Source organism: Pundamilia nyererei, unplaced genomic scaffold (genome assembly GCF_000239375.1).
Source record: "Pundamilia nyererei isolate P.nyererei 1_Seehausen unplaced genomic scaffold, PunNye1.0 scaffold00026, whole genome shotgun sequence".
Classification (NCBI taxonomy): domain Eukaryota; kingdom Metazoa; phylum Chordata; class Actinopteri; order Cichliformes; family Cichlidae; genus Pundamilia; species Pundamilia nyererei.
In genome coordinates, this window is record NW_005187427.1 from 1,475,605 (window position 1) to 1,502,181 (window position 26,577).

General features: G+C 38.7%; 1 protein-coding gene across 1 annotated transcript in view; it reads right to left on the minus strand.

The window, feature by feature from the left end:
- Nucleotides 1-968: 968 nt before the first annotated feature.
- Nucleotides 969-26,577, minus strand: part of pdlim4 (PDZ and LIM domain 4) — a 45,910-nt gene continuing 20,301 nt past the window's right edge. Inside the window, exons 3-7 of the mRNA XM_005727740.1 lie at nt 25,004-25,085; nt 13,316-13,581; nt 11,251-11,408; nt 4,577-4,715; nt 969-3,090 (exon numbers count right to left, since the gene is read on the minus strand). Coding sequence (XP_005727797.1) covers nt 2,886-3,090; nt 4,577-4,715; nt 11,251-11,408; nt 13,316-13,581; nt 25,004-25,085 — 850 coding nt within the window. The 3' untranslated portion in view covers nt 969-2,885. The remainder of the gene's footprint in view (nt 3,091-4,576; nt 4,716-11,250; nt 11,409-13,315; nt 13,582-25,003; nt 25,086-26,577) is intronic.

Genomic DNA, 26,577 nt, shown 5'->3' on the forward strand with positions numbered 1-26,577 from the left:
GTTCCTCATCACTGTCTGTCTTCAGCTGCTTGAGGCACCCTGGGAGCCATTATGTATACATATAAAGGGGCTTCATTAATCTGTTTAGCTACATGCTTGTGCTTTAAGTACACTGATCAGCCGCAACATTAGAACCACCTGCCTTACATTCTGTAGGTCTCCCTTATGACACCAAAATTGACCACTGAGCTATGGACACAGGACACAGTCAGGCACCTGTTGGGGATTTAGGAGGGTTTTGAGAAAGTATTTTCCACATGAATGCTAACAGCCAAAGTTTCTCTGCAGTATCAGCACTGTAATGAAATGACCAATGCTATTCATATTAGGTGTCAATGATGGAGGCTTACTAAAGCAACGAACTAGGCATATAACCACAGGAAATATCCTCTTAGGTGTGTCCAGTCAGCAAGTGTAGTTCATCCTTGCAAAATATCCATTTGAAATTATATTAAGAAGTTGCTTCTCTTACCAAATTTCTCAGAAAATCACACAAAAGTAAAAGTGCCTTTCTAAATCAAGACTTTCTTCGTCTTTTTATTCCATTTAAGGGTTTTGTAATGTGGTCTTGGTTAGAAAGCACACATATTACAGTCTTGTGGTCTAACATGCAATATGAAGAAAGGACCATGCCAGAGCTAGGGTGTAAAATTAAGACAAATTGAGTCTCTTGTGTTTTTGTACATTTTTGTGGTAAAATCCAGCAGTTAAGCCCAGGAAAGAATGTGAAAAATCATGCCATCATAAAGCACTTTTCATTTTATTTAGAACCTAGAAAAAAAAAAAAAAAAAAAAGAGCAAATAAGAAGATCCAGAACAAAAACATGTGTTGGTAGAACAATAAGTTAAATACAAGGAGAGGATTCGTGTCTCAGAAATTATTTAAAGACTAGACACAGGGTTTGCGAAGGCACGCAAGTGACATGATCTATACTGTGTGTTAAAGCAATCACAATGAAACAAATATGTACAATACCAAAGACACAATGTGGTAGCAATATATTTTTCTCATAATTTACACGTAACTAGCTTGGGTAGATACCAGCAGCTAAACATCACTGCTACTATCTGGAAAACAGAATGGAAATCAGCGATGCAAAAATTTATTCCCATTTCAAATTACAGAAGTATTTTTGTTAGCAATATTTCTAAAATTAAGGACATCATCGCTCCTCTGCACCACGTTGACTCCACCACACATTACATTATTTCACAATAAGCTAAGACTGATTGCTACACGTTTCTTACAGAAAGTTTTTCTGTCAAGAAAACAAAATACATGTCGTCCCCTCGTTTCTCTTTCTCACCCTACCTCAGTCCCTAAATTTATTTCCCCCCCTTCCCTCTGAGGAAACGTAGAAATATATTTCATTAGCCTTAAGGGCTTGGCTGTAGAAATCTGAAGCCACTGCGGGAACTTCTGTCTTTTGCTCTCTTCCAAAAAGTAACTGTGTGAATTTACAGTATATAGTGGGGTCACATAAAAAATGAAGAAAGAAATAAAGTGAGTATTGTTCCCACATGTTTTAGGTTGTGAAGTCCCAGTTTACACGGTCCTAACAGATTTCTGTGGCTATGTCTCCAGTCTCAAATGCACACAATCGTTTTTAAAAGCTGTCATGAGAGGTGGAGAGAATTCTGATGTCAACCTGAAGGCTCAGCGCCCAATGAACTCTGTGCTCTTGTGAACAGGAATTCTTCAGTGTGAGAAGTGAAATTCCTCTCGCAGTCAGGTGCATAAGCCAGAAGCACCACCTACCTACACTGTATTCGCAGATGTGCATCACACCTGCTTAAAATGTCCAAATGGATGCACTGCATTCAACTAATTTACTTTAGCATTTAAGTCGCATTTCTTCACATCTGGGGGGAATCATTTTTTGAAGTTGACTCCCAACAAGTTCTAGAGTTTCTCACAGAGTTTTCAGGATGTTTCCAGCAGGGATTTGTTTACCTTTCAGAAGGTGGTGCTTGCATAGCTGCAAACGGAGGCATTTATTACAAGCAGAGGTTCAGCAAACCCAGTCACCAAAACATACTGACACATTCCAGACATTGTTAGAGATATGCTTCAAGTGAACTATTGCTTATTTTGTTTGCATAACTGACAAGTGAGCAGAAGAAAAACGTGGAAACTAAACAGAAATGTTCCCCGGTTTTGCAACAGAAAAGGTAAATTGCATAAAAGTGAGTTAGAAATGCTAAAATCCATCCAAAAATAAGTATATTATTGAATTATAGCGAAGGAGAAAAAAAAAGCCTTTTAACCCATAACCAGGACTTGAACAATATATCAGAATACCTTACAGGACTTGGAATATTATGTGGTGAGAAGAGAACTGTGAAAATTAGTCCTCAAAGCTAATAACCACATCCTCGGCACAGCTCATCACATCACATCCCAGCAAATCAGCTCAAAAATATTTTGTGATAATGCACATGGTGTCTTAAAGTTAGTGTAAGGCTTAAGTGGGAGATTACGTTTGTTATAACCTGATCAGTAAAAAAGCAAGAGTAGTCATATCTGTTTTCTTATGAGTTTTGCCATGTGTTTCGAGCTTAGGGCTGCCAGTTTAAATACTATAACATACAACGCTAACCTTTTAATAGTCTGGAGATTTGCGATGCTTATCTTACCAAAGCTGTATTCTGTCAACAGATTTCGATATGCTCAATATAAAAAGCATTCATCAAGTCTGTCAGTGTGGAAGCACTGATCTGGGATCACTCAACTGCAAATTTCACTCTCCTAAAGTCAAAACTGACCCAAGATAAGCATTCCTGCTTGACAGACCCTGATTAGTTTAGGCGAGTAAACTCAGTAGCCGCATTCTACAATATTTTGGTTACCAGTTGTATTACAGTATAGCCCCCCCTCTTTTATCTCAGACCAGCTCCACCTTGGAGTTGGGGTACACAGCAACAACATCATAGCCCTCGGGAGGCTGGACGCGGGCCTTTGCGTGGGTCTCGCAGTACAGATTGTCTTCGATAAAGAAGTAGCCTCTCTGCTTTAGGTTGATGCCGCAGTCGTCGCAAATGAAGCAGTCAGGATGGTAGAGCTTGTCCCGGGCCTTCACGATGGTGCCACTACATGTAGACACAAAAGAGGACAAAAAAAGAGTTTACTATACCGTAAATAAATGTAACAAGTTATAAAATCCTGCAGCTGCAGAAGTGAATTACTGCAAATATTACTGCAGCTTCTACTGGATCATGATAAACACTGATTACGTAGTTTGGTTAAGCCTGTTATTCAGTCCTGCTCTTTAACATTTATTAATGTGATAAATAAGAGTGCACACTGTGTTCAAGGCTTATATTTCACCTTTTTAGCAATAGAGGAAGATATGAATACATAAATGCGTGATCGGAAACTGGACAGATAAGCAAATTGCAAAATGCAGTTTTCCTTTAAAGGCTGTCTGACTTTTTGAAGGCCAGTTTAAAAAAAAGATGTCCTCATCACAGAAGACGTTAAGCAAAAATGAATGACTCACAGTTGTTCATCAAATGTTGCATTATCTATGCAAATCAGGAATTATACTTTATAGCCACTGTACCTATGCAAGCATTTGAATACGGCTCATCACATGTGTCAGCTTCAGGTGGCAGAAAGGTTACACGCTGTTAAACAGTACACATTTATTCCGCTGCATGGCTACTTACTGGCACCAGTGAATTTAGAAGAACTTTGGTCAGCTGCACGGTGACAAGAGTGTTAGGGACGTTGTTCATTCATAGTTTCCAATTAGATTTTCCTGTCTGGCCTTGAGATTGGGGCCAACGACCATTAAATCATAAACTTGGTGCTTTGCTTTTCCAAAGTGGCCGCATGACTCGCAGGATAAACTCCTGACACAGTGTTCAATACATCTTTAAAGACTGTAAAAAGCGCTTAGGTCACAGCAGCCGTATTATACTGCACAAGCTTCCACAATGTTCTCTTGTTAACACTGAAAATAAGCTTATGACATCATTTTTTTAACATTTCTTTAACCTCCGCTGCTTTTTTAGAGAGGGGATTACCGGTGTATGTGGTTAGTTTGTCAAAAGGTGTGTTCAATTCACAATACGTGTATGAAGAATGTGTGCATGGGAAAGGGTGTGGAGGATGGCTTGGTTTAATCATTAAAATGATAAATGTGAGCAGAGCTTTCTGAGGACTTATTGAAAGGCCTGTCTGTGCATGTCGACCAGTGAAAGATCACTTCTTTGTTTTCAAAATCGGGGGAAGAACCTTGACTCACCTCGCATACTCTTAAACTTTATGGCAGCAGACAGAATGATAAAATAAGTGGGAGATGCATAACTTCCTGCTGACCCTCACAAGCATTTCAACAGAAAATCGATTATATCTCCAATGTCATGTTTATTTTGTCTGTACTGTACCGCAGCAAATTTTCAAGTTAATCACTTTTATGGCTTCTTGAAATGTAAAAGTACATTTTTTTATATTTTATGCACATGTTTTTATATTACACACAGCCCAAAGAGTCCCTCGCCAATATGACCCCATTATTTACATATTATTGTCATCTTAGGATATACAAGTCAGAATTTGCACAATACTTACACAATACCGTTACAGCACCGTGTGCACTGGGGTAGTTTCTGAAGACCAGACATAGGGCTGGGGATGGGGCTTCCCAACTTGGGGATTGGAGATCTGACGGGAGACTTTAAGTTTCTCATTCTCTCCGTTGGTGACACACCTATGAAAAACGATATGTCGTTAAGAGACATACTTGAAAAAAAAAAAAGGCAAGTACATCATGCTCCAGGGATTCTAGACACTGAGATATCACAACACTTCCTCTGTATCCCTCTGGTAAGCGTATTTTATATACGTCTCCATGTGTTTGTAGGTTCTCACTCATTCAGGTCATGGTAGTTTTGGGAGCTTGAAAAAGAAAGCGATTGAACTTCTTTAAGTTAAAGTTTAAGAAAGTCCAGTTGCCATCTTTTTTATCTCTTCAGACTGTATGTCTCCATATTTCTCTGGCTTTCTTTCAATTAAAGTTAAGTTAGCGCTACTCTGTTAAATGAAGGTGAAAAGTCACATAGGTTCCTGAAAGGGAATGCTACATGAGTTGTCTGTAGTTTCTGTTCACCACTCAACCATTTTTCACTTTGTGTGCCTCTCAAGCGCCTTTGTGAGATACACTTGGAAGAAGTGTAACTGAGATGGTTTCTTTTTCTCAGCTGTTAGCACAACAAGCACACTGTTACTAATCAATGGTTGTGTTATTATATTATTAGCAACACATATGAAATACACATAGTGTCTGTTGGATATGAAGATGTTTCTGCTGGTTTGTCCAAGTACATGCAAGTGAGGACTTCAAGCAAAACATCCAACTAATATTATTACACTTTAACACTGAAATGAACAACATTCACTGCATTAACCAAACAGCAAAGACCCAGCAACTGCCCTGAACTCCTGGTTCATGGTTGCAGGAACCAGGGGACAAGTCATGGTAAAGCTTTAATAAAAAAAAACAGTAACATTCTTGCTCTTCTTCAGCCTCGTTCTATTGAAACTGCAAAAACTGTAGTACCGATGTACACAGTAATCCTACAAGACATACTGATAGGAACATTTGCCAGTTTTTCTATGTTTTTTTTTCCTAATATGGGCTCTGCTTGTCTGTTCTCCTTACATCACATTCACAGAATTCCTTCTTTTCTTTCCATTTTGTGTGCCTCTTCTGTGTCTCTGGCACCTTCCCGTGATCCCTATTCAAGTGTCACATTCTGTAGTGCCTTTCCTGGGAGGAATGCATCAGTCAGCCTGGCTCGACACCAAGCAAGGAAAGTAGCTCATGGAACCTCATCACATCACATCAATATGCTACAATCACACGACGCATGTGAAAGACGCAAAATGGTTTGTAAAGAGATTCATCATACTGCTTACAAACGGCTTAACAAATTTATCAAGCCATCTGTTACAGAAAAAACAAAACCTGCAAATCTTTTTAAAAATACTGTTAAAAATGGTTTAAAATTACTGTTATTTATTATGCAAGTAACAAACCGAATTTGTGTTTTTATACAAAAAAGTTATTTAAGAACAACATTTTTAACTACTAAAACTACTTTTCCTGTTCAGGAGTGCAAGTAAATACTGTAAAACAGTGAATTTTAAGAATCATGGACAATCACAATAATTATATTTTAGCATTAAAAAAATATTATTTTGATCAAAGAGCATTTGCACGCTGGTGGATAAGTAAAGAAACATAATAAAATATTTTTTGTTAATCAACAATACAGTCATTTAGGGCAGCTCTGGCATAATTGGTATTGATATTAAAAAATACTGAGATTCAGAATCCTTCCATAGATGCATGCTTTGAATTGTCTTCTTTCAAGATAAAGCTTAATGCTAATTTATGTTATGATTTTTTAAAACAGATTTTAGGTTGTTTAAATGGTGGTACTGTGGTAGATGCGTGTTACTACCTTCCCATGGTTGTCATTTCTTATTAGAAGTGAATTCTAAGACAATCAGGTATTTAGTCATGCCTGACTGGAACGCATTAAAGGGGATATTTTATAGTGGGTATCTGGAGCCAGTACAATGCATCCAAGCGCAGCAGAGTAAATCAGTAAAGCACAGCCACTACATGACTTCCCTTTGCTGATGATGTGCCAGCAGAGGCCGTTCAGCCAAACAGGCCACCTATGACTACCAGTAACCACAGTGTAATTACCGTACGTCTGGCACCTTCCTCAAAGTGATTTCTGTCCCTCAGTGTCAGTTAGCCTCTGACTGCTCCATAGTGTGTTTAAGAGATGATATTATCAGACCATGTTATTTCTGGGATGAATGCCTCAGTTGCCCATTAAGGCACTCTAATGGAACCATGACTTTCTAACAAACGGGAAAGCTAATGCATTTTTTGTACCACAGTCATAAATAAGTGCAAAAGGGGGCTTTTCAGCTCATGCTTTACCTAAAAAAAAAAGCCATTCCACACAGGCCTGCTATATTTTGCTGCCAAACACACGAATGTATCGTTTGATCGACAGTGACAAGTTGGCCATTTGCAGCACATATCTCACCCCATGTAACATTCACACAATAATCTGTGACTAATGTCAAGCAGACGCACTGTAAAACAGACAGGCACACTTGTGCCCACCATCCATGTCAAACGCAGAGTGCGAAGCTTCACAGAATTTAAGGCAGTGGGAATCAGTGTCGTTTTCGACAGCTGCTGAGAGGTACTGTTTCTACAACTCTTCAAGGACATCTTGATTTGTTCCTGAAACATGTGTTGTGTTGGTTTGGTTTCATCCAAGATGTTTAAAAGGAAGGATTCTATCAAAAATAATCTGTCAAAAATAATGGCAAGAAAAATATGACGAGAAAGATCAGATGAAATGTTTTAGAAAGATTTGCTGTTTTTAATATGGGGCCACACATGCAGATGAAAAAAAAAAAAAAAGTATAATTAAATGTAAGCCAACTGACAGAAGCATAACAAATTACAACGGGCTGTTAACACCAAATATCAATTACGTCTTTTTTCATGTCACATCACCGTGAAATCGCTTCACACTGCTAGAATCACATGTTTAGACACCTAGAAACCCTCTTTTTTAGATGCATTTTGCTTCTCTTTCACCCCCCCCCCCAACCCCTCTTTTTTGACATTGCCTGGTTAATTGGGACCCCAAACAGTGTTAAGCTTATTTTCATCATTTTACCCTTTTCAGTTGTGGTCATTTTGGAGAGATCCTTTAAATATCCCACATGTTAAGTAAAAGTATTAGTGGTGTAACCCAAGAGGCAATCAGAAATGTGATGAATGTTATACTTTGAAAGTAAAACAGTCCTGCTGATTGATGTGCTCTTTAGAGGTCTTTTCTAAGAAAGGACACAGCCTGAACCCGTCTTGGAAATTTCTTTAAACAAACAACATTTGAGTCTGGAGTATTTTTCAGGGGTCACTGGCACTGTGTTTATTTCTTTTTCCAACTGTTAAAGAAACAAAAACACTCCCCGGTCTGTGTTCCTTCAAAATTTGCCTCAAACGATCAGCAGTAAAGGTGAAAATTATAAAATTCAATCTGCAACAGTGCAGATTGAATTTTGGTTTGTGGCACAGCTTAGCATTTGAGTGTTCTTATCTTTAATGCTTCATGTTGCTGTTTTCCTTGCTTTTACCTTTCCACATTTCACATCTTTGTGTTTGTATGTGTCCTTGCTGCTAAAACAATGTCCTCTTGTGGAAAACAGGATATGTACTCAAGTGTAAGGTTGTTGCAGTATTTCCTAAAACACCCCAACTTTCCTATTTAACAGTCACACCACCGCTCCATCCACATTGCAACCAAACCATGGAAGACTCTGTGGAATTCTGGGTAAACTGACACTTTTGTTTGCTTTAACTTTAAAAGCCCTTAAAAGTCAACACGACCTCTACACTGGCTTTAGCCTCCAAAAAGGAACCACCTCCAGCAATTTAAGACATTCATTCAAATGCAGTATTTTTTTTTACTTGTTTCACAAGTAAAAAAGAAATGGAAACAAGCAGCATCTGGAGAAGGATTTAATTCTCTAACACAGAATAGAAACAAAGACACAGGTAGCTTTTGAATCAACGAAGGCACAGATAGCTTGATGAAACTTAGAGTCTCTGTTTCATCGAGGATTTAGTCTGTCAATCAACCTGTCAGTCACTCAAGCTGAAAGGCAGATGAGAGCAGACAAAAGAGGTCCCTTTAATCTCTTTAATCCATCAGTCCTAAAATCTGCATTTTCATCCAACCTCTTTCATCTGTTGTTAGCATCTTATTGCTTTAACTGCTATAAGAAGTGACAAATTATGAAAACAGTCTGGTTTGGCTCTGATCCAGGTCTCCCCACAGAAGAAGTTTACATTGTTCCCTGTGCTGTTAATTATCCTGTCAGCTCTCACATCAAAGGCTGATCCTGAGATGTAATAACCAGACAACGGAGTATTCTACAGGGAAAGAAAACCTTTAAATCATGCTACTCTAAATTATCTAAAACTCTTAAACATTATATAATGCCAGTTCAGAGACTTGATTTTTTTAAAAACTATTTTGTGTTTTATTTGTAGTAAATATCCAGTCCTGACAAGTTTTACTTCGGATTTGGTGCCCTTTTGTGCTAGCCCTGGCATTAAAGATTAAAAACGTCCACATTTGGAAGTTGGAGGATTGGCAAATGAATAAGTCACGAGTTTGCACGCCAGCTAAAAGAGGTTTGTGTCTCATTCAGGAGTTTTGTGTTTTGCTCATTAGTTTACTTTTTCATTCTTATTTGATTACACTTCCTGTATAAATTCAGGCACCAAAAACTACTTAGGTGGAAATGATCCGGTTTTGGTTAGAACACGGCCCTCAACATCATTTACTCTGCACATTAAAGGCAGCAGTTGTGAGTTATGTAATCTTGTGTAGTAAACATGGAGTTACATTTGATGAAAAACACAAAAAAAAACCCAAAAAAACCCAAACAGAAGACAATTTCATGGTACAAATGAATTGAAATCTATATCCATACTGATTTTTTTCAGTTTGTTGAATAAAAATATTAAGATTACAATTAAATAATATTCCATACTTACCTCAAGCAATAACGCTCTACAACCCAGCACATCTGATTAGCAGAGAATTGTTTGTTCTTTTATTTTAACGTTTCATTGCCATTTTAATTTCTGTTTTGATTTGTAGATCCTGAAAAAATACAATTATTTATTTATGTACATATATATTTACTATAACAAAAACGATAACACCACTACTACTACTACTAATACTAATATATTAACTGTGATAACAAATAAATTTCCCAAATCTTGGATAACTGGCGTATATCAAAAGCTGATGTAATAGTAAGTATAGTCAGTATGTAGTATATGTATTGTCAGTTTGTATACCCTCTGTGGATGGGGGACGGATATTTGAGTAAGAATTAGCATTACAAAGATTACGTACTTACTCATTAGAGCCTTTTTACAGCAGTGGAGAAGTTTATATAGTGTTTTTTTTTGGGGTTGCTTTTTTTTTTTTTCCCCCACATGTAATTAGGGTTAAAGGACTTTTTTAAAAAGATGTGTCAATGTTAATATCTGAGGTTTAGAAAATCCTTAGTCACTGGTGACAGATCATTTTCTCTGAGGCCCATGCTATTTGTGTTTGAACATACCAACGGGCTTGCGCTGCGTTAACAGTAAACATGGAACGTGAAGAGAAGGTTTTAGTTCCAGGGATTAGCTTTTCCCTGCTGCTGTCAGCATCATATGACTCCCTTCTTAAAAGCTGGAATTCCAGGCGGTCAGAAGGCAGACGGGAAAACCATATTTCTCACTTTATTGTCCTTTGTAAAGTTGTTTTTGCAGTAAATTGCCCTACAAAAACTCCCCCGGTCAATCTGCATGCAAGCTATTTAAAACACTTAATCTTTCTCCTGCTTCCTTTGTCTTGGGTTTGTTTTGGTTTTTTTACTTTCTATCTCGCTTTCCTCCCCATGTCTTCCTATCTGTCCCCTAACCTTGCTGTCTGTGTATTTCTATAAAAGGAAAACTATGCTACTTAGACAGAGGAGTTCATAACAGTCAGTGAACGAATGCCTGTGCAAGAAGGCCCTTTAACTGGAAACACAAGACTCATCTGCATTAGAGGAAATAGTTACTCAGAAATTTCCACCGTTTACATTTATACTTGTGCAGATGTGCAGATACTTTGTGCATTATACCTGTTTGGTATGTGGCACCGACAATTATTCTGACAGCTGATATTATCATTGTTGTAAAGTATAAATATAGTGTTGTTTGTTTGGTTTCTTTATGACAGCTTGTCATAAATAGAGAAAATATACACAAACTTATAACTTAAAACAAATTTAAAACTGGCAGTTTTAAAGCTTAATTTCTTCTCTAACATAAAATTATCTACTCTTTTTCAAGCTTTTAAAAGCAATATATATGTATAGTTTTTTTGCTTTGAAGTGTTGAACAACAAGTCTAACTGAATTGCTTGGGCTATTTTTGGAAATTTAGTGGGCAAAATGGTTAATCAGCAAGATAAAATGACTTTACTTTCACAATAAAGTTAATTGGTGCAATAATGTCAACAAGAATCTTTAGCAGCAATGGGTGATCTCTCCAAATAAAGTTTAAAAGGTTCAGTGAGTGAACTCTCACATGCTTTTTTCTGCACACATGATAAGCAGACACACAAATATGCAAACACATGAATCCATACCTCCATCCTCAGCCTCCAGGATTCCCTGGAGGTATTTGAAGGAGCCAGACTGTTTGGGTTCTGAGACAGGTTCCTCATAGTCCTGCAGCATCTTGTAGACGTCTGACTCCGTGTCAAATCCGTTACGGCTCACAGGAGACTGTATGGGAGGCTCTGGGCTGAAAGATTCAATGAAACCAATATTCAGTATAACCCATTTTAAATTCAACCGTGACAAGACATGAAACATAAATTTATTTTAGTGATCCATCAAGACTGTAGACTATACATAAAAATAGGACATCGCCACCATGACGTCACCTACTGTTTTGTTGGCTTTTGTTTTGAAGCCCTCTGCATGGCACATTAGCATGATTTCTCTTTGAAACCAAACATAATGAGTGAGGTAAGGAATCGGATGAAAAAAAACAAAAAAACAAGGATACTACACACTTATAATTTATTTATAAGTTATCCAATAATGAAATTATGCCCTAATAATTTTTTTTTTCGGAATGCAACATCAGAAGAGAATGCACAATAAAAAAAAACGAGCTGAAATAACAGATTGCTGTTTATTGAGGTGACAAATGAAGTGAGAAGTAGCATTTTTCTTGATTTTCCCCAGGCCACTACTGCTTTGGCTTAAATTTACAGATATGGAGATTCCATCTTCTAAATAAGAGGATAAAACAAAAAAACAAAAAAAAAACAATAAGTATTCCCTAAAGGACAAAGTTGTGAATCCTGGGAATACTATTTTTGTTTTTAAGCAGATGTCAAATATAGCCACTTCATATTTCTGTAATGTCAAAATGTGTTTTGGGACCAAGGGAGGAATAAAAGTTTCAGATGGCTGCAGCCATATGAGGTAAGGAGAAAGAGTAAGGAAGAACTACAGTATTTTTCTTTTCTAATTAAAACTGCATATATAGAGCGCATCGGTGCATCATTTTTTTGTATTTCTGTCTCAACGCATGAAGTCTTAATCAAAACAGCTTTGTATTATACTTCTATTCCTTATGTCATCTATCAAATTATTCCCAGTGCTTCCCTTCATTTGGAAAAGTTTAAACATTCTAACTTCTGGAAGATGACTAGGACTGCTGACAGATGTGTGCAAGTCCAGACACACTTAAATACAAGTCTGTCTCCAGATGCCCTTTCAGGAGTATGACTGTGTGTCTGAGAGGAAAAGCCTGAGCTGTCATGAAAGTGAGAGTGATTGAGAGAAAGCGAGAGCAGACAGAATTGTGTAATATGTGTGTAAGAGAAACTGACTGACAGCAGGCAACAAAGATAGTGTTAAAACACTTGAGTGCAACTTTGTGTGCGTATGTGGGGGCTGTGTCTAGGAGTGCTCAAAAGCATCTTCACTGGGAGACTGAACATGCACATTTATTGCCCACTTGAGGGGATACAAGACAGCAAATGCCTTTTACAGTCCACAAGGCTATCTGTGCAGCTGTATCAAAAGACATCCAGAGTGTGTTTGTTTCTGTGTCTCTGTGTTAAGTGTCTGCACAGGGACCTGCAAGGAAACTGGTGAGGCTTTAATAATAGATAGGATGATTGTTTTTAGAAGCAGTGGAGGGAAAGGTAAAGCTATTTCCTTGTGTGATTTTCCCACAGATATAATGTGTGTAAAAAGGTCCATGAAAACTCATGAGGGGGATATTTTGAAATCTGATATAAACAGCGATTACATACACGTGGTTCATTGATTTCTTTTTTTTTTTTTGTTAAGGTAAACACAACAACAAATTGGATTTCTAGCTAGAGAAGTAACCAGAAACTTGGGATAAGTGCACAAGATAAGTAAAAGAAAATGTTGTTGCATTAAAATAATAGACTTTAAACTATATTTGAAGATTTTTTTATACTTATTTACTTATACTTATTGGATTTTAGAACATTCAGAATAAAAACTGGTGTTGCTTCTGCATTTCTTTTAAAGAGGAGGGTAAATATTTGAAAATAACAAGCGCTACAGTAACTGTAGATTAACCTGTCAAAAGTGCAAGTAAGGTGTGGCTGGATGCTTATGATTTACAGTCCTGGAAAGCACACGGTATTGCTGTCTCACCTGTGTGTGGCACTGATGCCGAGACCTCCCATCTTGCTCGGCAGTGATCTGTCCCCATTGCTTCCATTGTGAGCATATAGTCCTGCAGGGTTGTTGTACTGAGAGTGCCCGGTTCCATTGCCATACCCATAGCTGTGTCCGTTGTTGGGTCTGGAGTGTCCGTTATTCAGGTTAGCGGGCTGAGGAACCTGAGGTGACTGGGGTTCAGCGGTATATGAAGGTTTACGGGTGTAACTGGCATATCCGCTAGTGATCGGACGAAAATTCTAAAACCAAGGAAAGAAAAGAGGAGACACGTTTACCAAACAGGAAGAGCAGATGCCAGCATCACAGGAAAACATCACAATTTTATGGTTGAAAATGTATGCAGTTACAGAGAAACTTTGATTCTTTGGTAAGTTTCCTACATTAAGGGAGAATTGCTAATGTAATAAGGAAGGAAAAAAGGATAATGAGCTTTTATAGCTCATACAACATTATGTTCTGGTTCAGGAAATGAGAATAAAAAGAGAACATGAAAGAGAAAACAAACCCGGTGGTGTCCTGACTAGAAAACCACAAGTCGTCAGAGAGAAAATGAACAGTTGTTTGCGAATGAGGCTTTGCAGCAATGAGGTTTAAATGAAAAACTTTTTCCACTTCATTTGTGTTGTTCCCTGTTTAATACCAAGGCTTATTAAGAAGGAGCTCGCATTAGATTTCCTGCAGATGTTTCTGTCAAAACAGATTAACTTGTGTATTTTAAGTACTGCTTTTTGGCTACTTCTGTGAGCTGAAGCCTTCATGGTTGATGACAGAGCTGAGATACTGCAGAAGATTAAATTATTATCTTTCTGACATGCTGCAGCAGACTTTCTAGACTCTTGCCATATAAATTTCTGTGTTCAACGTGTTTGGAAGAATGTGCCGGACTAATGCAGGGCAGATGCAGAGACAATTACAATCTACAATTACACCACTGTATGCGCAGTAAGTGTGTTTATGGCTGGGTCAACGCCCTTATCATGAATTTGCACCAACACAACACTGACAACAGTGAGACACTGTGTTTATCAGCACGCTTCAGTGATAACACCCACTGCCAGCTTGGCTCATCCATATCAGACAGTGAACTTTACAGATAAGGTTTTATTTCAACATTTGCAATGATGTCACCACTTCTCATGGTGTTTTAGTGCTTTGAATATGAGAGCTAAATAGCAAGCTTGAATTACTAAAGACGAGGCCCACGCATACGCATGAAATTAGACTATACACATTTCAGCTAAGAATAAAATGACTTGTTTACAAGTTAAGCAATGCACCAGTAAGGGAGACAGTCAGATTGTTGTTGACTGTGAGACACTAGAAGGAGTTTGAGTGCGTGCATGTGTGCAAGTGTATGTGTGGCTATGTCTGGCCTAGTTTAAAGGGCCTTAGCCACAGGTGGTGGAGGTTCACCGCCTCTGCAGACAGGACACCTGTCATTTCAACAGAAGGGTCCTGCTGGATGTCATCCTGTTCTCTGCCCTCGCCTGGAACACACACACACGCACGCACACGCACACACACACACACACACACACACACACACACTTTTTAATTACTACTTCATAGCGCCTCTTCGACACCAACAACCCCACATCCCGGTCTTGGAAAAACACTTCGTCATTCCCTCCTGCAGTCAAGACTGATGACTTTCAAGAAATTTAAAACATCTCATCTGACTCCCCCAACAACCATGGACAATAAAGACAAATATAACTCTCACAGTAACTCTCTGGGCAAAGTGCTAGCAGATAGCCATTCATGGTAAAGTTGAGACAAGCAGACAGGAGATTCAGCACTCTTAGAAACCAAGAGCCAAACCCTCTTTGGTCAGGATGTCAGAAACACCCAGTTCTCTGCGGCTCTCTCTTCAAGCAAACGAGACAAGCCGAAGCCTGATTCTTACCACTGAGTGGAATAGCCAAACCAGATTCCAGTCGTTATCTTTAGCCCTGTTTGTACAGATGGGGGACTTCATGGGAATTTAATCAAAGTTACCCTCATTCGCCTTAGCTCAAACTAAAAGGTTCCTTCAGATCGTTGGTTGTCTGTCTATCCACAGTGGTCTAAAAAACTGCGAAGAGGAGGAAAACTCCACATCATTTTTGAAGTGCTCAAACCCTAACCCTAACCGTAGACCAGTCCAATCCAGTAGGTAGAGATGACTGTCAACAGACAGGCGACAGTGCAAGTAAGCATGGAGAAGAGTCCTACACTTGTGCTCTTTACCATACTTTATTACTTAAATAATGTGGCTGCTGGTAAACAGACAACTGAAAGCAAAGGGATTTCAAAACACAAAAAAGGCTAAACTTATGGTGAGCAAACCATTTTTACGAGGTCATCTGAGGAATGACCATGATATAGATAAACCCTTGTTGACACTCAACCAATCAGAAATGTACAGTGCTGAAAGCCCCATCATCATCCAAAAGGAATGGGGGTGCGGGGGTACAGTAATACACTTTCTCCAAAGGTTCTGTATTTCTGACAAAAATGAAGACTCCCTTGGAAAAAAAAATTACTATTTGCAGTACTTACACTCAGTTCTATTTACAGTATGGCAAGAGAGAGGTCAGCTAAAAATATAGTCATAACACTGGTTTCGATGACTGTAAATATTGTTTAATGGTTTACAGTATCACACGGCTGCTCGAATCCCTTCCTTCCTTCCACTTTGACAGGTTTTCTTTTTAATTTCCAATACGATGATTTACTGCCGGCTTTCTTTTTATTTCAACCCTTCGAGAACTTACTGTTCCTTAAGAACATACCAAGCGCTACAAAGGTGAAGTTCTTCAGAAGTCACTGTTGCTACATGTCTTTTTTAGCACTCATTATTCATTTCTCATATTTATTCAGGGGCTAAATCTGTAGATAAAAATCAGAACAATAACTTTCAACAAGCAAGCTCATTCATGTAGGTGATTCAGGAAATTAAAAAAAACAAACAAAACACGTAAAGGAAAATCCCTGAGAGTGTATTACGTTACATGCCCCTGCAGTAGAATGACAGTAAAGGCATTACAGTTATGACACTAATGTGTACAAGTGAGATGCGAGGGACAGGTAACCACATGTTAATGTATAACGTTATCTTTTCTATCAGAATGATATATATATATATTTTTAACTGACTTCAGATATCAATCTTGTCACAGATAAGTAATCTGTGCAGCACAAAACAACCTCTGGCCTAAGGACAAGAAATACTCAACTGCTTTTTCACATCTGAGAACGTAACAGGTTTTGGGAAGTACGACTGCAAATTCTGATAAAGCCAACTGAGTCAAAATCGGCAGATCTAATGTCCCGAAAAAATGTGAATATGGAGTTAGCAAATATCTTTTAATTATCAGAAATTATCAGCAGTCGAGTTGCATGGTGCGTGCTTCGTGCACTGCATTTTGACACAAAATAACAATACTGGAGATTAAAAGAATCACCTTCTTCAAATGGTATCAGCCCATTAAAGACCCATTGTCAGTCATCGCCACCCCTATAATTATCTTCAAATTAAGCACAGCACACCTAGTAATAGGCCAGAAGGTGTGTATAATCCATTCCAAACATTAATAAATAGGACAGATGAGATATATAATCTCTCTAGCAGGTTGTGACTCTACCCTGGGGTCTCCTCCCAGTTGGGTGTGCCCAGAAAAACTCCAAAGGGAGGTGCCCAGGAGACATCTTAACAGATGCCCGAAACTCTTCACATCATGCAAATGTGTGGATGTAAAATGAGCTGGTTTTGTCCAGCTCAGTATCAAGCTAAGATGTATAATTTCCAAGAGAATACTATCTCAGTGAAAAGGGGGATCAGAAACTTAAAACCAGTCCCACATGGGTCATAACATTTCCACAGTGAAAAGAAATGAGTAAAACCAATGCCAAAGTTCTTAAAAAGTCTTGTTTAGTTAGATTTCTTTCTTGTCAGAAGCAAGTACAGATTTACCCATTTTCACCCTAACACCCTGTATGATATGGTCTACTTCCTTTTGTTTCAAAGGGAACTGAACCACATACTCCAGCCATTCCTTTTGTCTTTTTTTTGTTCTCCTCATAACACTCTTTCCTCTCTGGTTGTGCACGTCTGTTCCACAGATATTTCCTTTGGATGGATGGTAGATTTATAAGGCTGCACATCTGGGACTTGCCTTATAAAAATGCCAGTTTGGTAACATTCAGAACCTTGTAGTGCTTTCATGTTGCTCTAAAAGTATAGTGCCTTGATTTTCATTTTTATTACAAATATCAGATTTAAGCCAACTTCCCCATTACAGCGATTTATTCTTCTATTTCAAAGGTGTACTAGAGGTTTAATGGAGATTTTGCCTTAAAGTGATAGCTGCATTAATCTTCTGAATGCCTAATCACCCCAGTTCTGCTCATTCTCCATTCTTACTTTTCAAATATAGTCATAACAATTTAAAATTAATATGAGCAACTTTCTTCTTCATCTTTAGACCTCAACAACATACATTTACTGAATGAAATTTTTCTCTCTTGAGAGTAGCCACACTTTCTCCTAAGGCTTGACTACATTCCTCTTGCCTAAGAGGAAGAGAAATCACAGGAACACAGAATGCAGATAAGGAACAAATAGCAGTAACTATTTGTAAGAACCAATATCATCTATCGCTGTATGCTCATAAATTTAGGGTGCCATCTGATTTTACTGACCTGTTTTTCAGTGGTAACCAAGCATGGCTAATGCTTCAGGAAGGCTGGCCATGTAAGAGCATATGTGCCAAAAATGTAAAGAAAGCATAAAGATAGCAGAACACTGCTGGGTTCTGCTATTTGTTACTGCTATTAAAAGTTACTGTGATTAATAAGAAACTGAATGGGAGATTATAGAGGTTTTACCTCCTGTCCCAACTATATATTAGCTAGAAAGTGGTAGACACACGAGAGGGGGATGGGTCGAGGAAGAGAAAAAGGTTGTGGGCCTTAATTGAAATCATATGTCTTTAACTGAGGGCCGAGGCCAGTCACACATGCTCAAATTCCTGATAATACACACACACAGGCGTACTGCTTCCCTCCTGCAAGGTTTAATCCCCCTGGACATTTAAAATTAAGCTTTTCACATGGCGCTCTGCACCACTAGTCAGACACAAACCAGCCCTTTAATGGCTCCCTTGTCCTGGTTGTGTGCCTCACTGGGAGGGGAGGAAGGCAAGCCCGAGAGGAGGTATCAGGGAGCAGGAGGTGAGTGGGAGAGCATGGAGAAAGATTTTAAAAGATGGTGGAATGTAAGGCTCTAATCACAAAAATTTGATTTTTTTTTTTTTTTTTTAACCAATTTTGTGCTATTAAATTAAACTATTGAGATAATGTCATGTCCACGTTAACTTCTGTGCAGTGCACACTGGGTTGAAATTAAATTTGTTATGAAGCAGCTATCTTTAGCATTGTAATGCATGACAGAAATATCAGCTTATTTCAAATGTGAGCATTTAGGGGAACATTACTATTTGGTTTGGAATAAGTTTATCTCGTAGAGAAAGTCAAATGATTTAAGTAAGGAAACTAACTTTGTTGCGTAACGCGCAGGCAGCTGTGAAGGCAGTAAGCTGTAAGAGACTTGTTCCATACAACAAAATGCTTTACAGAAGATATACTTGGTTTGTTTGTTTGTTTGTTTTTTAATCATTAAAACAGTTGATGTCATTTTAAAAGATGTTATTTTTGGACTTCATATGATCACATGATCAAACTAATTAAAAAAAAAGGACCAACAGGTTTATCACTGTTGATTGTTTTGCTCATTTTGGTTGCCATTTGGAGTTTAGTACTTTTCATGGATAACTAATTACAGATCAAAGTTCATCAAATGACCTCAATATAAAAGCTACGTACTTATCCTGATATCAGTTTGAGGCCTTGAAAAAGCAGCAGAAAATTAAAAAAATAAAAATAAACACACACAGGTACATTGCTCTATTCCCTGACAAAGTTGATACAGTTTCAATTTTCTAAATATGAATGAGCCCAGAGTCCTGCAGTCTCTCTGGACCATAAGCAAAGAGGGCTTAACGACTTCACTCCCTCAATATGATGGCAGCCAAGCGGGGCAGGAAAGGCTCCATTAAGAAAACCTGGAGGCTGATTTGACATTTCTGGGGATGACTGGTTGATTAGTGAACACAAACAACCAAATAGGTGGGGTCACAGGCCTGACATCTAAAATGCCTGTGGAGCTGCTAAAATGACTTTCTCTCAATGCTTTACTGGTCTGCTGATCTGAGTTTTCCCGACAGGGGATCAAGTAAAACCTGACCCATTCAACATGCTTTGGTAACTCATGAGAATAGCTGAAATCAAGTAATAACTCCATGTTGTTAAAACACAATCAGAATGTTTATGCGGTAAATGCCAATCTACTTTGTGTTAACAAAATATATCAATCTAGTAGCTCACCATCTGTTTTACCCGAGTACAAATGTGAAGAGTTTAACATTTAAACTATATTTGGGTTTTTAAAAAGGCAAATTGTTCTTAATGCTTTTTAATTGGAGAACAGTAGCCTTGTGCCATTCATTAGAAAAAAAAATATTCATATACTTTTGTTTTAAGAGTAAAATCAGATCCAAACCAAGAAGGAATTAGTCATGCAAGGTCTCTATCTGTCAGCCACTGTTAATGTTAACTTGGAGACTTCAATTTCAGCAGCCAGCTCCTGGGCTGAGACTGGAAGCTCGAGTGACGTGTGATCCAGACCTCTCAGCTTCCGCATTGTGGAGCCTCATTCTTTCCACAGGGCCACAGCACTCAGCCACAATAGCTATCGCTATAATAATAGGCCAGTTGCCATGAATGGCATTTACATACTGCCCTGCCAAATAATACTGTTAGACGAACATTGAGTGCGAGCCATTCCCACCTACTTGAAGCTGCCACTGTGTAATTTAAGGCATGGAATTTTGAAAACCCAAAATGTCAGTAACCCATGGTATTGCATTACTCCTCCACTAAACCATTCCAACAGTAAAACTGACAATCAAGTGCTAAAATTCAGACGTACGGTTAGATAACCATTTACAAGAGGCATTTTTTCTTTTGGAAAAGGTGATTGAATTTTTGTATGCAAAGCTGTTATTATATTGCTTTTATATCAAATTTGGCTTCATTAATTATCTTACTTGCCATCAAATCAAATTGTCTTCAGTTCAGTTGGATTAAAAGTAAAGCTGGGCTTGAGCCAGACAATAAATACCTGCACTACTGAAGATACATTGGATATTGGATGGACTGTTTACTCTGAATTCAGGTGTTTTTACTCCAATTGCCACAGGTGGACAAAATAAAGTCTCCAGCTATGCAGTCTGCCTGTACAAACACATGTGAAATATGGGTCGTTCTTAAGAGGTCGCTGATTTTAAGCGGATGCCATCATTGCAACCAGTTTGTGAAATTTCTTCTCTCCTAGATATTTCACGATCAGCTGTAAATGGTACCATTGCAAAGTGGAAGCATTTAGCAACCACAGCAACTCAGCCACGAAATGGCAGCTCACATAAAGTTACAGAGCGTGGTCGCCAAGTGCTGAGACAGATGGTGCATAAAAGTCGCCAACTCTCCGCTGACTCATTAACTGCAGGGTTCAAAATCTCCTCTGGCATTAACAATCAGCACCAACACCATGCTTCAGGAGCTTCATGGTACAGGTTTCCATGGTCGAGCACCTCCTCTGGCTGCAATGTGTGGCAATATTTATTTTAGATTTATAGTGGGGGGGTTTTGTCTTTATTTAATAGTTCAGGAGTGAAGACTAGACAGGAGGCTGGACTCAAACCTAAGTGCTCAATTTTAGCCACAGGGCATATGGGTGCCTGCTCAAACAGTGAGCTAAATTGGTGCCCTGTACCTGAGTACTTTTGTACTCAATATTGTACATGAAGAAGAAATAATCAAAGTGGTTCTGGGCTATCAAGATCTGGGGCAGGAAATAATGTTAATTAGAGATTTATGGGTTTCTGACAAGAAAAAAAAGATGCTATAAGACATCTTGGCTAAAGTGCTGGTAGGCTTTTGATAGTGAGGGTATAGGGTATAAAATATCTGGCACTTAGTTAGCTTTTAGAATTGAAGAAGCCTCTTGGATGAGAAGTGAAATATTGTAAAGCACTTAAGACTACCTTGACATGGAGGACTGAGATTCTTCTGGCACCTTGAAGATGAATTAAAAAGGTATTTTTTATTACTTTTTCCATGTATGGAGCTTGATTTGTATCCAGATTATTATATTAATCCTTTTGTTTTGCATGAAATTTGGAAGTTGTGCCAAATATCTGATTATAGTTCACTAACCTTCCCAGAACTGTACAGTAAAAGCTTAGGTAAAAACTGGTTGTCATAGTTACTCGTGTTATTTCTTCTGTTATGACAGTTACCTCATCACTGCTTTATCTTTCTCTCCACTCTTTATCACAATCATTTCTATTTCAGGAAGTTGCGTATGGTATCCGGTAGTTTGTAGACACTCTTGCAAAGACATGAGCACTCCCTGGAAACACTCCCCTGTCCCATTGAAACTAGTAAAAGAAACCCTCCAAAATTCCCAAAACAGCCCCATCATACAACAGTATTAAATCATATGCTTGCTTAGCGCATATCCAAAAATACATCATTTGCACACCGACTTTTATGACAATCTCCCGTGTTCCCAAGGTGAAAGGAAACACTTCATTCCTTCCATGTGTCACTTCCTGCTCAGCAGAAAATTCCCACCGGTGGGACTGGAATTTCCAACAAAGCCAGTTGGTCAAGGAGTTCATGAATAAAAAGGAAAATGTTCAATTTCAAAAGGCCTGAAGGATGCCATCACTGGATTTGGTGAACTTAACTGGGTTAAAGTTATAGCCCTTCTTTTGAAACATTCTTAGTTAACTGAGGTATGTGGCGATTTTTCTTTTTTTTATTACAATATGTGAGTCTAAATGTTCTTCTTTGGTTTCATTTCTCACCCCAAAACATAGTGCTTCAGCATAAAATATGCTGCAAGTTAAGTGTCATGCTGTAAGGTGCTGCTTCAAGCCTTAAGCAACACAATCTGAAACAGTGACTTTCAGCTTGCTGTCCACGCTAGCTCAAGCATCACGTCACAGAAGCTGGATCTGTCAGGACAGAAAGCGTGGTATATACACTGTTTCTAAAGTATCTCGTGAACAATCAGCAATGTCACGTGGGCAAACTGAATCAGAATACAGAAAGAAGGAAACAAAGAAAGAGTGAGTTCTTTATGTGACTCTAGGGAGTGGATGTTTCCTCTTGTAAAGCACAGAAGGTTCCACCTGAGCGTGACAATAACGTGGCCCTCACTTGGAGGTTTCCAGCTGTCCGCGTTTACTTCATAAAATGAGATGCCAGAGAACATTTTTAGACTTCAGTAAGGAAGAAAAGAAGGACTGGAAAAGATGTAAAGAGAGATGGAGAGAAGAGATAAACAGAGAGAAAAAGCATGAGGAAGACAGATTTGCCACTCTCATATTACCCTCACGCAAAGCCTTCCTGTCATGCATGTCTGTGTTTGTAGAAATTCCTGTAGCTGTTGGTTCCTCTCACTCCAACTTCGTATTTTCTTATTTTAATCATAGCAAGGCCTGAGCTAATAGCCACACTGTTAAAAGGTTGCCATAGAGTTCTACCTGTGGTGCTGAAAACATGAAATTTGATCCGTCTATGAATTTAAATGTAAAACAAGCCACAATCTCTGGTTAGTTTTTCAGATATACAAAATAACAGAATGTAGACACAAGGACAATATGGACCTAATGCTTTTCTAAGATATCTTAAAGCCTCAGGTGGTAGAGCAGGTCATCCACTGATCGGAAGGTTGGTGGTTCGATTCCTGGCTTCCCCTAGTCTACATGCCAAATATCCTTGGGCAAGATACTAACCCCAAATTGCTCTCCGATGCATCCATCGGAGTATGAATGTGTGTGAATGTTAGCTATGAAGCACTTAGAAAGATGTGCTGTGTGAATGGGTGAATGCACAAGTTGTGTAAAGCGCTTTGAGTGCTCAGATGAGTAGAAAAGCGCTATATAAGAACCAGTCCATTTACCATTTACCATATTAGGCTGTGCTTTCAAACATCAGCCAACTTTTTCTGAAGCCAGTATGACTTGCTCTGATTCAGCTGGATGACTTCTTTCCTTTGCAGTATCAAGTATTGCAGCATCATTTTTCCATGTGGGAGTTTTCTTTTTGAACTTTTGTATCATGCATGGGAGTGCTTTGATTCAGTATGGAGTTTTTATTTGGTTAGTTTAAGGCATTAAAACTACTTGCTTGAGTTGAATATAATGGTTTGGATTAAAAGCTATGACACTTTGAGTAGGAGGGTGCGCTCCAACGTGATGTCAGGGAGGTTCTGACTAACACCATACATATAAAACCTTCTGAGTTGCCTTATCTCAGATCTTTCAAGATGGATGGAATTAAAGTGGAAAATTGTTCTTTGGTGACAAATTAAAATCAACAATTAAAATGTTAGAAAAATTAGCGTATCAGTGCAGTTCTAAAGCCTCATTCATGATGGTATGGAGGTGCATGATCACATTTATGAAAGCACATATGGCATAGGGTAACATGCCCTGCCATTCAGGCAACATCTTCAAGGAAAGACTGCTTATTTGAGCAAGAGAATGCCAAACCAAATTCTGGGTGTATTCCAACAATGTGGCTCATTAGTAAAACAGTCTGGGCGTTTCATTGGCCCGCCTGCAGTCCAGAACGGTCACTCACCGAAAACATTTAACACATTAGGAAATGTAACTGAGAAATTATTTAATTCGGTTTTAGGTTAGATTTACCAAGCAAACCAGCCTTTTGGAAAGTCTATTTCCAATAAACTATCAAAATCCTAGATAAAGAAATTAGAATAGAACCAAAACCCAAGCTGATAAATTGCATCCGTAACTACTGGCTCTTACCCAAAAAAACAACACTTTTTTGTAATAAACGAGACACTCCATCATGAGGGGGCAGATAGATTTCACTTCGGCTCTTTGTATGCCTGTCCCACCCTTTTAAGCACGGATATGCTGCCACAACGAGGGCTGAGACAGATCAATCGCAACTAACTACAACAACACAATACTTGACGAATGGACATCTCTCACATATCCGAAGCACAATATTCCCATTGTCTGTCTGCCTCAGTCACACAATATCCATACTCACAGCTTATGTGCGCACACACTCACACACCTCCTGTTTCCTCCATGCTCAGAAACCTGCTAGCCTGCCAGCAATGGAAAACTTGGAAAAGATCATCTGCTAGAGTTCATCATGCCTTGAATGTCCTTTTGGCAGCTCATACATTTGGAGAACAATCAAGATACTATTTCAAAACTATTCCAGTGAACAGTGGGATGCATTATCTCATTTATAATCATGTGAATGATAGCACACATGCAATTTCAAGATTGATTGTTGTGCCTGTTTCCATGGATTCTGTCACTGAGGAGAATTGCATCTCACACCCAGGAAACTGTACTTCAAAGTCATGATGCAGTTATAGCCATCGCTCTGGTTGGCAGCATGACAAATTCAACGAGAAACCTGACCGCATCCCACCTCATGTGAATTCAAATTTTAAGAAATGCATGTGACTTGTGCTTGGGGAAATCCACTGTAAACAGTGGTTACCTGTGAGTCGGGCTCCATGTAAGGGCTTGTCTTGCCATCTTCACTAACTGTTGGTGACCACACTCTGTCTCCCGATCCTGATCTGAAAGACAATACCCATGAGAGAGAGAAAAAAAAAAAGAGTCTCAGATAAATCCAATGCCATCTGACACCCAAGCTGAAGCAATGATTTCTGCTGAGAGTATGGATTTTTCTTTGCTGACATCTTTTTATTTTTTCCCCCAAGGAACCTATAAAGTATTTGTGAATGTCTGAAAATGAACCTAGAAAAATGAAAGTAGTCTGTATGCTCTAATCGTTTTAGAACTGATGTAAAATGGGAAAGATGTCAGCTTTAGGATCACGCAAAATCCCATAACTGTTACTGAATATTAGCAGTGCAAGATGCCTCTGTGCCAAAACACTCACAGTACTCAAGGTAAAGTCTGGGCATGAACATGCATGTATATGTGGATTTTTATGTATAGTTGGCAGCTTTCACATTTTTAATGGGATGAAGCTACTTTCCTCCCACTGATACCAAGATAATGTCATCATCATTATATCATAAATCCACTGTTTGAACTATCACTAGAAGAGCACATTGTATCTTGGGCTGTGGATTTGTCATAAGTAGCGATAGCTGAATTACTGAAATCTGAGGCTTACCCCTCTCATGTTTAGATTGTCAGTAATTGACTCCAGTTGCATATTCTTACATAAAAGTAAAAGGACTTACAGTCTGACAGCAATGATAAAACACATTACTTATAGCACTGTTGAATGAGCCTCTATGAAAGCACACGGTAAGCAGGGGCACAGAGCAATTTTTCTTTTTTTGAAAGACCCAAAATAAAATACCCTGGTGAAAATAAGGGCGTGTAACTTATCTTTCCAGCTGATAAACTGGTGCTATTCATTTCCAACGGCATTAGTAATGGTTCACTAGGAATGCTGTTTAACTTTCAAGTTTCACATTCAACTAGAGGAAGTTTTCCGGTCACATAAAAGAATCAAGGGGAATTCTTTGGTTCATCTGGCTTTTGTTGCTATAGTGTTGGCCGTCAAGTGGGAAAACATCCCACCTCCAAAGCAGTAACACCCGGACATGACGCTGAAGGACAGCAGTGTGTGTGTGTGTGTGTGTGTGTTTTTCTTCACTTTCCTATTCATCTGCAAAGACATAAAAACCATTAACAGAAGTAGTGCGAGTGCATGAATGCATTGTTGACCCCCACATGGGGGAGGGTTGACGTCTAAAGAGGTGAGGTCATTGGGCTGGCAGCTGGCACATCAATGTATGAGCTGAGCCAGTGCTTCAGATATGAACCATGGAGGTGTTGCTATCAAGGACGCTCTTATAAGGCGCCGAGTGTCTGCAGATGGACAAGCGCTACTGCGTAGGATGAACCCAGCACCCCCCTCCTCCGCCAATTCCTCCACGTTTCAGAAATTGAAAGCCTTCATGTATCCAGAATGTTTGGTTGCGATGGCTACCATACAAACACCCTATTGAAAGGAGTTCAGTCTGAAGTGGCCCATTTAAATTGGTATTTGGTGAAAACCAAAGACAAGGAATTTATCGAACATCCATC